At 39.8% G+C, this 18,123-nt stretch overlaps 1 protein-coding gene across 1 annotated transcript in view; it reads right to left on the bottom strand.

Annotated features, from left to right (window-relative positions):
* Window positions 1-1,242: 1,242 nt before the first annotated feature.
* The window catches only part of Deptor (DEP domain containing MTOR interacting protein), a 142,317-nt gene continuing 125,436 nt past the window's right edge, over window positions 1,243-18,123 (bottom strand). The window contains exon 9 of the mRNA XM_020169735.2: window positions 1,243-6,481. Within this exon, the coding sequence (XP_020025324.2) occupies window positions 6,353-6,481 (129 nt within the window). The 3' untranslated portion in view covers window positions 1,243-6,352. The remainder of the gene's footprint in view (window positions 6,482-18,123) is intronic.

The raw sequence follows: 18,123 nt of genomic DNA, 5'->3' as shown, positions 1-18,123 counted from the left end.
ACTGACTATAGACAGAAAAATAATTTTTGGCCTGGAAATTTACGAAGCTGTGAAAAACAAATGAATTACAACTATACACAGAAATCTGGAAGAAAATAATAGGTATTGGATTAAAAGCCAGGAAAATCCCAAAAGGTAACTTGAAGTGTTTAGCGGGACATGGTGACTCATACCCATAATCCTAGCTACTTAGAAAGTAGAGATCAGGAGATTGAGGTTCAAGTCAGTTCAGGCAAAATGTCCGTGAGTCCTTCTATCAACCATTAGCTGGGGTATTGTGGTGCTCACCTGTTATCTCAGTTACATGGGGAAGCACAAATAATATCACAGTTCAGGTCAGGCTGGGCATAAATGTGAGACCCTATCCCCAAAATAATGAAAGCCAAAAGGGCTGGAGGTGTGGTTCAAGTGGTAGACTGCCTAACAAACCCCAGTACTGCTCCCCCTCCAAAAAAACAATACAAATCCTTGAAGCTCTTTCAATGTTCATTTAAAAAATTTTAAGAACACAAAAAGCAAGAAAATGATTAACTCCATGCTCGTTATTGTGTTTTCTCCAAGTAAGGGAAAGTAAGGGACAGGGTTGGGAAGAATAACAGTTAAATGTAAACTATTGTCCTAGGTTGGATGGTAGTGTCCAACATTAAATCTCATTCCTCTGTATCTACAGAGAGGCCATCTAAGGGACAGGCTCGAAGGTGACTCTTGCAGGAGGACCTAGATGTGGGAGCATGTCTGCTCATTTGGCATTGTTAGTGTCTGCAAGCAGTGCCTAAATTCATGTCTCAGTAAGTTTTCTTAATTCTATTTTTTTTTTTTTGGTGGTACTGGGGTTTGAACTCAGAGCCCCATGCTTGTTTAGGCAGGTGGTCTACCACTTGAGCCTCTCCACAGCCTTAAACAAAGAGTTGGCTCTTTTTTGTTTGGTTGGTTTTTTTTAGAGGCACTGGGGTTTGACTCAGTAAGGTTTCTTGAATAAATGATGAATGAATAATTAAATAAATGACAGAAAAATTTAAAGTCTTTCAGATAATGCGGAATATAGATAGCTGAACAACCACTCTCCCCATACTCTACACTGCTCATTCGACACAGAATTAGTTAACTCATTTCCCAGTTCACTGAAAATTTTTGAAGAATTATAAGCACATGGTATTTTCCCATGTAGAATATCTTACAGTGCTCATTGCGTAGGGAGGCAATGATTCTGAATCATACCATATAAAAGACAAAAACCAAAACCAAAGAAACCCCACCTTTTTAATGCATTTCTTTTCAGGCAAAAAACTACCAGAAAATATCCAAGTAGATTCACAAATGGCACTTTTGGCTACATTAGTGAATTAAATATGAGTTCCATGTGTTTTCACTGATAAGTAAGCAGATCAGCTTAAAATGTAATTCTTGCTTTGCACAAAAATTGGTCAATTTGTTTGAAAAGAGAGAAAGCTAAAAACCCTAAAGTCATTGTTTTAAAAAGTGCAACATTTATTTCATGCTGTACTCCTGCGTTTTCATACAGTAATTTTAAGTATTATGGTACAATTTTTAATTAGAGAGCAAATAAATCTTATCTAATTTTAAAATAAAGATATACATTGAGAAGATTCATTAATTCATTTATCAATACTGGATGTTATCTTTGATGGTGAACTTCATTTTGGTACACAGCATATTTGTCCTTTTGGTACTGAAACTGATGGAAGTCATGGTCAATGTCAGCAAAGGCCTTCAACCAATTAGCAAAGCTGAAATGTTCTAGAGTTATTCTGATATTCTGTAATCAAAATGAAGCAGGATTTATACTCAACAGGAAAGAACAGTTAAAATAACAGTTAAAATAAGTCCTGAAAGCAGAGTATTTTCACAATATGTTTGAGAGGAAAGACTATTTGGAAATTTAAGACTCCATTTTGAATGGAAAACAATGACATTTCTAATACTAACTTTTGCCCTCCGGTGCAATCCTATTTTATAAGAGGCTGTAAAGTTGATCTCATCTCATCTCTACAAACATGGGCATCTTCTTCATGTTACCCATCACTTCTCTACACTGTTTTGAGACAGGGTCTCATTGAAAGATCTGGACTGGCCTTTCAATCTTGCCTCAGTCTCCTGAGTGCTTGGATTACAGCCATGAGCCACCATGTCCAGCTCCAATTTACACAACAATTTGACAGAGATTAATAAAACCTCTGAGAATAGAATCAACCCAAAAGGCAACTGCGTTTTTCTCTCTACAACAAAGCATGGCTTTCAGATTCACACATACGATGCTAATAAAGAAACAAAAACTATTTTCATTTCTGTCATCAAAACATAAACACCTAGTACAGATACCTGAAACATCTAGTGTTTTTTTTAATGAAGCAAAGAAAGATATGTCCAAGGTTTGCAGGTTCTCAATGGGTAAAACTTCACACAAAATACACTTCCATCTTGGAAGATCACACACACACACAAACACACACACACACACACACATGAAATAAAAGCTCCAACACTGCTGATTGTTAATTTAAGATAATTTTTAGTGTTACATTTAGAGGGCTTTTTAAATTTTGAAGCAGAATATTTTCTTAGGATATGATTTAACTCAAGAGAGGAATCAATTAAAACTCTACTCCTTTACTATCATGGGTACCTGGTACCACTTTTGTTTTATGAATACCCCAATGCCAAAGGCCTATATCAGCTGCATGTCCCCTGATGCAGCCTGCTATACTGTCAAGGCCACAGGACAAGAAGGCAGGAGACCGGCATCTGGTCCACACTCATCCCACAAACTCCCTGGGTTGGGCCTGCCTTATGATCATTCCATACTGCAGGTTTTCATTTGTCAAACGAAATGACTAAATTGTACTCCACAAGGTCCCAAGTAGCACTATCATTTTAGGATTTTCTGTCTTTGAAGTCTTAAATTTCTTTGACATCTTCCCATTGAAGAGGGCTATCTAGTTCCCCACCCCTGGATTCTGGGCTAGCTTTATGACTTCCTTTGGCTTACAGAATGGTGTGAAAGTCAAACTATGTAATGTCCAACCAAACAGAGAGAAGGTCTTGCAGTTTCTGTTCTCACCCTGTTTGAGGCTGTATGGAGTGGAGGCAACTGAGGCAACTGGTCCTCAGTCCCAGTCAACTTTGAGAGGTCTGCATGAAGCCATCTGTGCTAGTCAGCTTTCAATCGGTATAACAAAATACCTGAGACAAGCAACTTAACAAGAGAAAAGGGTTATTTTGGCTCACAGTTTTTGGAGGTTCTAGTCCATAATTTGTTTTGGGGCCTGTGGTGAGGCAACACATCATGGCATGGGCACAAAGCATAGCAAAACAGTTCACCTCATGGTCAAGAAACAAAAGAGAGAAAGAAGGGTCTGGGGTCCCACCATCCCCTCCAATGGCGCATCCCTAAAGATCTAAGGACCTCCCAATAGATCCCATCTCTTCTTAATGGTTCTACCAACTTCCAATATTACCAGTTTGAGGCTCAACTCTTTAATGCATGGGTCTTTAGGGGACATTCAAGATTCAAACTATACCACCATCTAAGACCAAACAGCCTCCAACCAACCTGATCACTGACCACAAATTTGTGTGGAGACCCCATTGGCATTTATGGAGCAGTGGGGGCCACATCAGCAACATATGGCTCAAACTGACAACCCATAGGGTCAGAAACAAACAAGAGATATTGTGATAAGCCATGATCTGGGGTGGCTAATTGGTCAACGATGGGTAGCTGATACATTACTTTGGTCAGGTAGAGGAAATGAATACCCTGGCTACCAAGACACAGTCCCTGTTCTGCAGATGCTTAGAGTTTAAGTAGTTAATGAGACAGACATGTAACAGAACAATTTCACAGTAAATGTGAACAATGCTATAATGGGACTTAGGATCTATGGAAATTTAGAGGATTTAGAGACGGGACATCATTGGGGAGTTAATTCTCAGAAGAGATAACAAGAAGAAAGAATTTCCAGACAAATATGGAGAAAGAAGAACATTGTAGGGAGGAGACACTGTGTACACAAATTCTGAAGGGACTGAGATGAGGTTCCTAGGGCAGGGGGGTCATTCACCTGAACTGATGTGTGAGGATGGCAAGAGCAGGCTGGAGGAGTAGAGATGTAAGGCTGTCATGGCCTTGGAAATTCTCTGGCATTTGACCTTTAAACCAAAGGTGATAAGAATCAAAGAGAGACTAGTTCATCCCTCCTTTCCTCTCCCTCACCAGCAGGAGGAGGAAAGACAGACAGATGCTTCTCTGGTGCTTAGATTGGCTTCAGGGTTCAAAATAATAGCACTAGGATATGAGTAGTAAGTCAAAGCAGCGGGCAAGAAGAAGATGACACTTCTCAAAAGGCATTCCTTCTTTTGTCAATTAATGAACACGTGGGGACAGAAAGCATCTAAAATTCGTCTTTTAAAGATGTTATAAATTTTTTAAAGCCAAGTGGCGAGATCTCCCACTTGTGTGTTCTTGAGCGTGTGACTAACCTCTTCATGAGTCAGTTTCCTTATTTGTAAAATGGGTATGGTGATGGCATTGACCTCATAGGTCAAGAAGGACAAATAGGAGAGTTTGAGGGAGATGGGAATGCAGACTTCAGCATTAAACAAACTTGTACTTGAATCCAGGATTTATCGCATAATAGTTCTTACAGGTGTTTGAACTTAGAAAACATTTTTAATCTTGCTCAGTCTTAGTTTCCCCATCTGAATAATGAGAGTGATAACTACCTGTGATAAGGATTAAATTTTAGATCATACACATTAAACACCGTAGCGCAGAATGTAGCACACAGTATAAACACACAGGCACACAAACACATGGCAGGGAACAGTCTTTCTCAAGTGTAGATTGACAATATTGATGTCAGACATTCAGTAAAACTTCAGGAACCTATTCTCTAATTAAAGCTAGAAAAGTTGGCTTACCAGAAATATATGTATGTAAAATCTTTAGCCCGGTATGTTATTCTACCAGTACTAACACATTGTACCCTATCACAAAGAAATGACTGAGTTACAATGCTTGTGTATTATTTTGCTAATACATCATAAGAAAGCAATCTCCTTGTTCAAAATTCATTGTATGAAATGAAAAAGAATTTAGCATTCCCTGATCCCTAATTTGGCACTTTGAGGAATTTCCTCTATATATCAAGACCCCAAATACACTATCTTCTAGACCAAAAAAAAAATGCATATATACAAGTTTGATGAAAAATTACAACACAAGATGGTGATTTCAGTGAAAATAACTCCCCTACATAAGCAGCACATATTGCACTTAGAATATGTTACATTAAAAGGCTTGTAAAGATTCAGTCTAAGAAGGCAATTTAGAGTTTCAAGTTTTATCACACACAGGCCAAGTTCTAGAATATTTCCCCTTAAGTGGACAGTTTCAAAGTGAAATCTATGCAGAAGGTTTGATTTTTATGTTTCATATATGTGTATACAAACTTCTCTATTTTCACATTCAATAAATTTAGGATTAATTCTCGAAATCCACTGTAACTGATTTGTAGAACAAAATGTTTTAGTCTCAGCAAGAGAAAATGGTGCAAAAAGTTACAAGTGGGATCTGTGCAGTGTTTCCCCCCAGCATTGGCAACGTTTTGCTTTGTTTGTGTTCTACCTGACGCCACAATCGAAATGTGCTAAGTTAGAAGTAAATACCAAAGGTGGGAATTAAGAAACAAGTCATTTTTTTGGTGGTTGTGAATACTTCAGAACCTTTTTCGAAATGCTGCTTACTGGGTCATATTCCTGTGTGTGTTGCTTTAATTTGAAGTTGGTGAAATACAGGCCTTCTGTCAAACAATTCCATGCTGATTTGGGCGAAAGGTCCATTTTTATTTTGAGATGGGGTCTTCCTATACTGCCCAGACTGGCCTCCAACACCTGGGCTAGAGTGAGCCTCCTACCTCAGCCTCCTAAGTAGCTGGGACTGCAGATATGAACCCCTGTGCCTGGCTTGGAAAGAACAATTTAAAGTCTAACAACTATTTTTAATGACTCCTACAGCATGTCGCTATTTTGGATAGAGAAACATTTCAACTTTCTGCAAACTAAGATAAAGCAACAAACGAAAACTACAAATGGAAATCCAGTAAGGCAATTCCATCAGGTAGGAAAACTCTGTTTCCCTACTGTGGACACAGACCTTTTTTTTTTTTTAAAGATGTGTTACCCGGTTCTTCCACGTTCAAACAGTGTATGAAATCGAAGATGTGTATGAACAGAGAAAAGATCCGAATGTCCAAAGCTCTCCATTCGCATGGAAGTCTTGTCCTTGCATTGCTGTTTCATTCTGGAACAGTGGGCGGGGAGGTCCTGCTGATCAGCAGTCTAACTCCTCCATGACTTCCATGACAATTGTCCGTGGGCCCGTCAGAATCAGATTGCTCACCGTACGGTAGTCCACATGCAGCACGTTGAGCCCATTGACTGAGACGACAAACTGACAGACCTATGGTCATGATGAAAAGAAAGGACATAAGTCACCGCTGTGTGCTGTCAGCTTTACATGGACCTTAAATAATGAGCACATGTAGCCCTCATGGGTAACCTAAATACCCAACCAAACCCAGATGGCAATTTCAACTCAGTAATTTCCAAAAGGTCACACTTCTTCTGGAAGGCAGGATAACGGGAAAAGTTTGATTTTAGTGTTTCCAACTCAGAACTTTATCTGCTTATGCTAGGTATTGAAATTTCTGAGGTTTATTTCCTTCAGCTCTAGAGATGATACCCACCTTGTAAAATTGCTGTAGGTTCTGTTACAATGCCCCAGGCCTATGGGTAGTTTACAGCTATAATTTTTCATATGGAGTCAACATACAGGGAGACCCTCTGACTCGGTGTTTCCTGGACAGTCCTCTTTTACACCTTTTGTTCCTTCATTATTATTGTAGTCTCTCTTTTCACTCACCAAAATGTCCCAGCTGCTGTGACAAATTCCACACATTTCCCTACTTCCTATCCTTAGGAAAATGGATGAGGCCAACAGACGTTGGCTTTTACACTGAGTTGAGTGCTGGGTAACCTGTAATACAGGTTGAGAATTACAATACAATGAAAACCATTATTCAGTTATGAGCATGACTCTAGACATATCAAGGTGAGGTTGGTAAGTTTGTGTCAATTTGGTTTTGGTGGCCCTGGAGTTTGAACTCAGGGCCTCATACTTGCTAGGCAGGTGCTCTTACTGCTCGAGCCACTCTGCCAGCCCTTTTTTTGTGATAGCTTTTTTTGAGATAGTCTTGTGAACTATTTGCCCAGGCTGGCTTTGAACCTGATCTTCCTAATCTCTGCCTCCTGAGTAGCTAGGATTACAGGTGGTATTAATTTGTTATAGCAGCAATAGGAAATATATAGCAATAGGAAATTAGTGAGTACTTAATAGCTATACAGTGTGGAATGAACTGAAGGACTACATGTATATGCAAAAAGCATAACTAGGATTGAGTCCAAAGGTTTATAAGTCATCTCATCACTTACTGGGCAAGTAAAAAGTAAAAAGAGGAAGGAAAAGACAAGTGGGAAGAGGGGAGAGACGTGGGGGAGAAGAAGACGAAGGCGGACAGGTCATTTGGTTGAGATGGATTTAGTGATATTTCTTGAAACCGTTCTCACCATCACACCCCTTTAAAGACAGTGACTGAGTAATTAATGTGCACACCTGCTCCCAACTACTTTTTAATTAATTAATGCAGTGTTGAAGACTCAACCAAAGAATGTGGAAAGTACTAAAACACTTTGGAAACCACAATTTCCTTTTATTGTTTTCTGAGTGAATTCAACTTAAACATTACATTAAGACCAAAAGCATCCATACCTATTATTTAGATATATCAAAATTGGAAAATATTAAATGGACAGCTCAGTATCTGTGGAAAAGTTATAGGATTTGAATAGAAAGATACGGATTTAAGCCCTAGGAGGTCTCTCTGATATTAACTCATTTTTCATTGTCTATGTCTGATGATATGTCTTAATTATAAAAAGACAGGTAGGAGCTGAGGATATAGCTTGGTGATAGAGCCCTGCATGCATAAGGCCCTGGGTTCAATCCCCAGCACCACACACAAAATAAAAGGAAAGAACAAAAACAAAGAGGTAAAGATGCCTGTCTTCAAAGGTTTGAATTAGATATTGTGCTTAAAACACCATTACAAATACCATGTGTTACACTAAAGCTGGGTTCTATTAGTTTCATTCCCTTTAAAAACACTCACTTCCTTCATGGTCACATGTAAAGCAGAATGGAAAGAGCAAAGCAGTAAGCAGAGTGGTTATTTACTCAACTAGTTGTTGTCATAAATCTCTGTATTTCCACTACACAAGAAGGTCACACAATCACTGTTTCTCCTCTTTATTTCTACCAATCTGTCCTCACAGATTCCAGGCACATCTTGTACAAAATCAGCAGCTCTCAGACATGGTCGAGGTCACTGTCATAATTGAGGTCATGCTGGTAAGTCAAAATCCATTCCAAAGTGGCCATCCTAATTTGCAGGACAGTTTAGCACTAATTTAATGTGGGCAGTAGCCTGGGCTTTGCTTTTCTGCTGCAGCAGATCATAAGCCAAAGAATTTGAGGAATTTCACCCTCTCCCACCCAGAATTTGACTTTAGACCTGGGTTCTTCTTTCCTCCAAAGGGAAAGCTTTCTTGTTGCCAAATGAGAAGGCAGGAGTTGCCAGGGGAGCCCCCAGTCCAGCTAACCCTTCATAGGTTCCCGGATATTAGCTGTGTCCACTTTACTCAGGGATCACATTTAGCATTCAGTCTTTACCATGATTGTGTTTTGTCTGTTTCATATAGTTTGCTTTATTTGGCCAACATTTAAAAGTTAGGAAATCTTCAGGTAACATGTCTGGCTCCTCTGGGACAATGTCGAGACCTAATCTCACCAGGTTTCTATAGCTGAGTGGAGCCCTGGGGTGAGTAAAGGCTGCCCCCTCTCAATGAAACACGTGTCATCTCATTTGGCACAGTCCTTTCCACTTCCTGTTTTTCTTACACTAAGCTGATGAGCATTTGAGTTTATCATCCCTGGTCCCGGGCCAGCAGAGCTGAAGAGACAGTGGCTTAAAGATTCAAGAACAGAAGGACCCTAACAGTCATCAAATGGTGACAGGAGACATGAAATGTGTCATATGCACACAGTGGAATGTTATTCAGCGATAAAATGGAACAAATCACATGCCACAACATGATGACTCTTAAAAATATTATACTAAGTGAAAAATACCAGTCACAATAGGCTATGTGTTAAGAACCTACTGTACGAATTGTTTCAAATAGGTAACTCCACAGAGATTACTACTGGATTATCAGCAGGACTGATGAATTATTGATTTCCTGAGGTTGGGGAGTAGGGAGTGATTGCTAATGTGTGTGGGGTTTCAGGTTTTGAATTTTTTTTCTGGTGGTCCTGGGGTTTGAACTCAGGGCCTTGTGTTTGCTGGGCAGGTGCTCTGCCACTAGGGCCACTCCACAAGCCCTAGGTGTGGGGCTTCTTTTGGAGATGATGGAAATGTTTTAAACTGGTTGTGGCAATGGTTGCATAACTCTGAAAATATACTAAAAAACTACTAAACTGGACATTTTGCATGAGTGAATTGTATATTATATGAATTATATCTCAATGAAAGTTTTATCTAAGAAAGAAGGAAGGAAAGAAAGAAAGATAGATAGAAGGAAGGAAAGAAAAAGAAAGAAACAAAAAACAAAATTGAAAGAAGGGCCTGAGGGCAGCAGTAGGTAGGTCTTTGTAGACTGGGGAGAGAGTCTTACTTCCACACTGAGAGAATACTGGAGGCTCCTACACCTTGGAGGCTGTGTATTTGGGAGGATGACACCTGGTGACCCCACCCATGTGTTCAGTTGTGAGAAAGGGGCAGACAGGACCTCTGTAGGACCAGCTGGGCAAGGGCCAATAACACCAGTAACTAACACTGGTCAAGCCCTGGGAGGGAGGTTGGGTGGGAGCAGACTACTCATGAACCCAAAGGGGAAAGGCCTGGCCAAGAGGCCCCAAAATACCTGATCTGGACTTTCATAAATCTCCCTGGTGATAAACTACATTAAACTTTAGGGGGGAAAAATAGGTCACTTCTTGGTTTTGTATGCATGGGTACACATACACACATTTTTTAAAATACCAAAGTTTGTGATTAATTTACTCTTTCATAAAATAAGGTTGAGTTAGGGCCTTATAGTCTCTAGAGTAGCAAAGGGCAAGAGCAGGATTAGAGCAAGTACATGAGGAATCAGCCAGATCTCACAATCCTCTTCACCTGTACTGACTCTGGGAGTATAACGATTGCATCAAACCTCTGTCACAAGTGTTAAAGGGAAAAACAGCTAAGACATTGTAAACCATCTTGTATGTGAATAATTCAAATAAAGATTTAATTACTAGAGTCCTTGAAGCTTACAGTCTAGTTTGGGAAGCAGAGTATCAAAGGCAGGATCTATTTCTTATTAGTGGGAAGCTGAGCATGGTAGTGCATACCTGTAATCCCAACAGTTGGGAGGTAGAAGCAGGAGAATCACTAGTTTGAGGCCAACCTGGGTTATATAGCATGACTTTGCTTCAAAAAATAAGAAAGAGGAAGGAAGGAAGGAAGGAAGGAAAGGAGGGAGGGAGGAAACAAGGGGAAGAAGGGAGGGAGAGGGAGAAAGAAAGAGAAGGAGGAGGAGGAAATGAGAAAAGAAAACAAAAATCAGTAACAACAACAAAGAACCATAGAAAAAATTAAAAATTCTTCCTCCAAGAAACCAGTGATAACCTTTTCAATAAATTCTATCATTGATTGAAAACCTATTTTTTCCCAAGCTGTAATCTAGGCACTTTGTATATGTAATCAAAAATCCTTGAAGCCATGTGGTGACATCTGTTGGGTTTGGGCCATGCAGTTGTCATTCTGTTAAAATCAACTTGATATTCTTTTCAGTGATCACCTTCCCTCTACTCTGGGTGATGGATAGGATGGCAACCAAGGTACCTTATCCTCTCCCATTTGGAGTCACCTACGCAAGCTTGGCCAATCAGACTCACTCTCCCAGACCACTGACTCTGGGCAGAGTAACACAAGAGAGAAACTATATTTGCTCTGGTACTGAGTCCCCAGATCTGCCCTCATTCCTGTTCTTTATCATCCATGGTTCTATGGACTTATCTTTGATTGTCTTATGTACTTGGTATCTTTCTAATCAATTAAGATTTTTCTTATTATAGCTGGTTTCTTTGATAATCCATGATTCCCAATGCAATGCTTATGAACAAACTGAGTATCAGAGAGGTCAAACTGTTTTCTCAAGGTCACAGACCTATGTGCCACATCTGGAATTTGAATTCCATATGACTCCACAGTCTTACATAAATACAAACTTATAAAGTATATGTACCTGCAATTTTCTGAAGAAGGCAGAGAATAGTGGAAAACAAGTGTTTTTTTTTCTTTTCTTTTTTTTCTTTCTTTCTTCTCTTTAGCTGTTAAGACATTCCTAGGTCCACTAAGATATCTGTGGTATTACGTTTGGGTGTGGCAAAAAATGCCTGTAAGCCCACCTACTTGAGAAGATCAAAAATTCAAGGAGAGGTTGGGATAAACAGTGAGATCCTGTCTCAAAACAAAAAAAAAAGAAAACCCAAAATTATGATGTTGACATTGGAAGATTGTTGAAATCTTCCAATTTCATAAGAAGGTTTTTATTCAATTAAGATTGGGTTGCTTTTTTTGTGTCAGCATCCTCAACAATATGTAAACTTAGACCCTTATTTCAAATCTTTTCTATGGATAAAGCAAAAGAAAATGCCTTCAAAACATTTCTCAAGCTTATATCCAAGGTAGTATTTTTAGAGTTAGACTGGCAGGAAAAAACGTCATCATCTCTCCCTAAGTAGTCTCAACAACTGCCGGATTTCTAACAGTTCCCAAGTCCTGTTACTAAAGATATACAAAGTGATCCTGAACTGCAGGTAGTTCTATGCAACGTATTCAATTATAATGGGCTTTCAATTAGCTTCTATGGTACACCATGTTTTGCAAATCAACACACATTATGAGTAACCACAGGAAACACACAGCGTGGGGGAAATTACTTCTCTGTGCTAAAAAGCAGAGACACACACACAGAACATGTGCGTGCTCTGCTGGGCCCACCTTAGGGACATATTTCCTTCTACTTGGGCTGGGGGACTTACATGCCACCCACCAGTGGTAATGCAAATTCAAGTGTATGTAAAGTCATCTTTATTATATATGTTTTGTTCTCAAAGATTGATTGGAATTCTTTCATTTCCCCAGTTTTCGGAAACAGGATCAATCATGAGCTTGTGCTGCTGCTGTGTGACTCATCTCCACAAGGAAGTAGTGTCCTAATTTCCAAATGGAAAGACAATGAGTACATTCTCATGAATGAAAAAGAAGAACAAAACCTTTGCAAATCATAATAAGCGGAAGTTAAGAAGTGTCTCTGAGCAAGCAGGCAGTGGAGAAAAGTCCTAAGAACCAAAGTTGGCTTTGTAAGAGTTAATAGGAAACAGGAGGCAGGACTTGTTACATTTCAGGGTGTGATCAGGTTTGGGTAAATACCTAGGCAGAACTCCAGTCTTCCTCCTGAGAGGAAGCCAAATCAACGAAATAATCTTGCCTCTAATTCCTCTCCCTGCGCCAGTCCTGGCAGATGGATGATAACCCTCTGGACAGATTGAGTGCCCATGGGATTGTGCAACTGCACATTTGTTCTTTTATGGCTGGAGTCCCTCCACAATTACTCAGTTGTTTCATTTGAAGTGGGAGTGAGGCTGTAGAGAAACAGCACCTATGATTACATAAGTGTCTTCTCACTGCCCTGAAATTCTGCTTCACCAAGAATCCTGCATCTCTGAAATTACTGCATTCATTTGAATGCGACTCCAACTTCTCCTTTTCCTTTTTGATCTTGGAGGAGAAAGAAGGATTGAAGGGTCAGGTTGCTTCAGACTTCCCCTGAAGATTACAGAAAACATTTAATGAGACAGAGACAGAGGGAAAGTTCCAGACACAGAAAGAATCAGAAGAAGAAAAGTAAGATAGAAATAGATGGGCAAAATAAGAAGGAGGAGCTGAGTTTGGCTAGTAGGGTGAGGAAGCCAAATTAAATACTCAATTAAATGATGCAGAAAGCAGAAACAAGATGTTAAGTAGCAAGCTATTACTAAAATTCTTAATCGAGGACAATACTCAGGTGTGTTCAAGAGATCATCCTGATGGAGTCTCATTAGAAGCAGAACTCTTCTCCCTTAAGCCCAGCCAGCTACCCAGCCTATCTTTTCTTAAATATGTCTTATGCAAATATATATAGAACACTGCATTTTTTTTTCCTTCTACCTGAAAATAGAATAACGCTCGCTTGATGGTCGTTACCACCATTATCACCATCAGAGGAGGGGGACATCTTTTAAGGGTCAGATCTTGTTGGGGGTATATGCCAATCATATCTTTAACCAGAGTCCAAAAAACCACGTTTACTTATAATCTGACAGAGAAGGAGGAAGGCCCCTCTCACTATTGGCAGCTCCTCTCTTCTGCTAGTGACACCAGGATGCAATAATGAGGTGAAGATGAATGACTCCTGGATGGAGTTTAAAGATTCCAGGAGGAAAGACACAGTATGAATGTAAGGTGTATAATTACTCTTGGTTACAAAGCTGCATATAATTCAGCCAGCAAACTCCCCAAACCATATCATTTGCCACGGTGATTAATTATATTACCTAATCTCTGCCTTTAGCCAGCATTATCAATTCCACTCACAATCCTTTTGTTGTTGTTGTTGCAATCTTTGCTTCATAACAGAAATAGGACAACAGAAGATTAAACATACCATCTGTCTTCTGTAGGTGGATAAGAGATGAGGTATTGGGTGGTCCCTGAAGCAAAGATGGTACCATGTTCAATAGTATTTGCTTGAAAATGAATTCCCTAAGAAGTTTATCTCCAGGGACACTCTTGTTATTTCCTTCCTCCCTCCCTCTACAATGAGGGTTTTCCCAAGGGCAAAGTTAAGTATAGGGTAACAGAAAAAAAAGTTCTACTGCACCCAATGAGCTGAGCCACTTTGAACACGCTACTTTCAATTCTCTAAGCATTAGTTCTCCATCAAATAGATTAGGAGGGAATTTTGGTTTTCTTGCCATGTTGCTTAGATTGGCCTCGACCTTGCCCTAGCCTCTGGAATGCTGGAATTACAGTCATGTACCACCATGCCTGACCAAAGGCATATTTTTAAGGGACTTTAAAGTATATGTTAGCTTTAAAATCTTATGTTGAAAGAAAAATCTTCATTTAGTGATTAAGCAGCATATTTACTGCTGCCACTGTCTTTAGTTGACTGACTACTTATGGGTCAAGAACTAGGCCAGGCATTTGCCTCTACTAAATTTGTAAAGGAACATTGTTCTTCCTAGAAACGTAAACCTCAGTTTACAGCAATTCAAATAAACGAACATGAGAGGTCTGAGGGGGCATGGCTCAAGTGGTAGGATCAAGTGTGAAGCCCCAAGTTCAAATCCCAGTACAACAGAAAACAAAATAACAACAAAAAGAGAGTCTCTGCCATGTACTGTTTTATGTTTATAAACAAAGCCAAAGGACGTATTATAAAGCTACATTCCACTAAGACAGTATAATATTGGTATAGGTAGACAGACAAGTGAACAGAATTAAAAGTCCAGAAACTGATGCCCACACATGGGCACTTGGCTTATGATAAAAGTGCCACTGTAGAAAAGAGGAATATGCTACAGGGATCAATGACTCAACTCATCAGAAGGATATAAGAATTGAAAGCAATATGAAACAAAAAAGTCCCACAAGCTGGGTCAGTGGCTCACGCATGTGATGACAACTACTCGAGAGGTGGAGATTGGAAGGATTAATATTCAAGCCAGCCTGGGGATAAAGTTAGGGAGGCTATCTTCTAACAAACAAGCCAGGTGTGGCAGTTCATATCTGTAATTCCTGCTACATGAGAGGTAGGAAGATTCTGGTCCAGGGCAGACCAGGCAAATATGAGACTCTATCTGAAAAGCAAAAAGGGCTGGGGGCATGGCTCAAATGGTAGCGCACTTGCCCTGCCAGTTCAAACCAAGTACCACAAAAAAAAAAAAAAAGTTCCACAGTACATGAACTAATTGATAGGGCAATTAGGCAGAAGAGCAATACATGTAATCCATATGCATAACTTTTGACCAACAATTCTGCTCCTAGATATGTACTTGATACTGTGATTACAGGGTGAGAAATTCATAAATAGTTTATAGTTAAAAGTAGATAACTAATCCCTGGTCTCAGAATTCCTGGGCTGGAGGAGTGGCTCAAGTGGTAGAGCACCTACCTAGCAAGCGTGAAGCCCTGAGTTCAAACCCCAGTATCACCAAAATAACAAAAAAGAAAGAATTCCTTAGTTTCTTAGTAGTAGTTACACTAGCAGTTCATTTTGTAATAGTTAGAGATTTACATAAATAACTTGTATATTTTCTATATAGTACAATAAAATAGTTTGAACTCCCATCTTTACTATTGACTAGCTATATGACTTTGGAGAAGGTAGAAAATTTCCTCTTGAGTTACACTTCACTCATCTGTAAAATGAGAATTATGTTTATTAAGAGGATCAAAATCTGGTTAAGTACTAATTCCAGTGTTTAATTCCAGGGAATATTAAGTAAGTATTGGCTTCCTTCTTTTTTCCTCTTCCTGCTTAATCCATCTTTCCCAAACAGCGCAGTGAATGCACACTGTGGAAGGGGAGGCAACCCATTCATTACACACAGGAGTCCATACCCAGGCCTGTTGTGGCTGTGGATTGGGAAAGAGCAAATAGCTGTCAAGTGATAGTGTTATTTATTCTTATAAAAAATGAAACAAAAAAATATAAAGGGTGATGAGAGAATTTACTCCAATCTTACAGAACCCACAAGGATAATCTAGAATCCACTGTAATCAATTAGCATTAAATTCACAGTAACCAGAGGGCTCAGGGTGTAGCTGATGGGCAGAAGACTGCCCTAGCATGTGTGAGGTCCAGGATTCAATCCCCAGTACCGTAAATAAGTAAATGGATACTTCTCCATGAAGGAATATCTGGGCTTGTCCATAAAATATGCACAAAAACAACGTTGCTTCAGAACTGAAATAGTCATCTAGCATAATTAGACTCAAAAATTGTCCTTCACATCTCTGGGGGATGCAGGTCAACGGTAGAGGGCTTGGCTAGCATGTGTGAGGGCCTGCGTTCGATCCCAGCACTGCAAAAAAGAAAACGTTTCTTCACCAGAATATGCATTCATGGACTGCCTGTGTTTATCAAAACATTTACATTCAGCAAGGATATTACTTAAGAGTTTCCCATATTGCTGTAGTAAATAATTTGTGTGTTTGTGTCTGGTGTAGAACAGCCAGGACAGCAGAACACTGTTCTTAGAGAAAAAAATAGAAAAAAACAAACTTGCAGCTGTATGTTCAGCCCCATAAATCTCTCCTCCAAGTATGCAACTGGCTGGAGAGTGACCGGTGTGGGAGGGGGCAGAAGTCAACTTCTTGGACAAACACGGGATTCTCTCTCTAGAGAATCAGTCTTCCTCTAAGCCTTATGCTTACTGAGCATACTATATCCCCTCATGGTATCCCCAAAGAACAGACTGCACCGTGAGCCTTGAAGGAAAGCCAACTCTAGGTAAGAATGACTGTCTTTCATAATAAGACAATAGCAATAGTGTACAAAAGCGTTTTTGTTTCGAATTGAGATATTCAAAGTGCCTGCTGGGTCTACACAGAATCTGTTTCCTTTGCATCCAAACCATTGGTGTGTTTCAGATCTAGGCTCACCCTTGGTCCATTCTGCTTAGCTATTGGGATCAATCACAGTGGAATTGTGGTGTACTTAAATGAGGGAAAGGTATGGGGACCTTGGCTTAGTTCATAGAACTTGGAATCTCAAAGTTAAGCCTCAAACTTGCTGGGGACTCTCTTTAGAGACAGGAATCAGGATGAATGAGAATTTGTGGCCCATACTGATGGTGCACGTCACCATCCCACAGGCAGCTTATGATTGCTCTAGGAACATTTTTGAGGTCTGCTGGCACTAAGGACAGACAGCATTCTCTCAATCTGGTGGTTTCCCAAGATGAGAGGAAGCATTCAGTAGCTGAAAAGAGGCAATGTATGCTCGTTACAACCACAAAATTAGGTGGACTTCCTCTACTACTCAAGGAAGGGAGTCTATCACCTGAGCGGCAATTTCTCTTGTACTCCTAGGCTTCCATTCAAAATTGTCTGACTCTGTGGACACAGGAAGTTCCTCAGTACTCGCAATAATTGTAAATGGGTCTGTGGACAGGTCCCAAGATCAGGAGAATCATTCTTACCACATGCGTCAGCTCTCACGCAAGGTTCCACGAGGTCACCCTTCAGCCCTGATCCCAAATTCTTTCCTCCATAAGAGCTTGTCACCCAATTTTCTGTTTGTCCTTAAGGTGTTGATTATTAATTATGTAATACCCAGAAATTAGTACACTTTTGACTGCATTATTCTGACAATGCAAAATTAATAAGCCAATGATTTTAAAAGGTTAATTAGTAAATAATATATAGTACATTCAGGTTATTCATTAGGCGACTAATGCATTAGAACTTTGTTTCCATAAAGACAAGCATGTTTTTAGGCTGGAGGCATGGATCAAGTCATAGAGCACCTTCCTAGCAAGCACAAAGTCCTGAGTTCAAATGCCAATACCACAACCCCCCCCCCGAAAAAGAACTGGGCATTTTCCATATATTATTTAATTCAGAGGGGTGATTTGCATGTTGCTGACATTATCTGACCCCTAAGGCTGTGTCCCATTCCCTTTATTCCTCTTACTCGTCTTCCAATGTGGTAGTCCTCTGATCTGTGCTAAGAACAAAATGCATGTGTGTGTGTGTGTGTGTGTGTGTGTGTGTGTATGTGTGTGTGTGTATGCATACATACACATATGTATGTATAAATGCTCAGACACACAGTAATGGCACTATCTACTTGGGGGGAAAAGTAAAAGGATTATAAATAGGACTG

This window comes from Castor canadensis, chromosome 3, assembly GCF_047511655.1.
Source record: "Castor canadensis chromosome 3, mCasCan1.hap1v2, whole genome shotgun sequence".
Taxonomy (NCBI): domain Eukaryota; kingdom Metazoa; phylum Chordata; class Mammalia; order Rodentia; family Castoridae; genus Castor; species Castor canadensis.
This window is presented reverse-complemented; position numbering and strand designations above follow the sequence as displayed.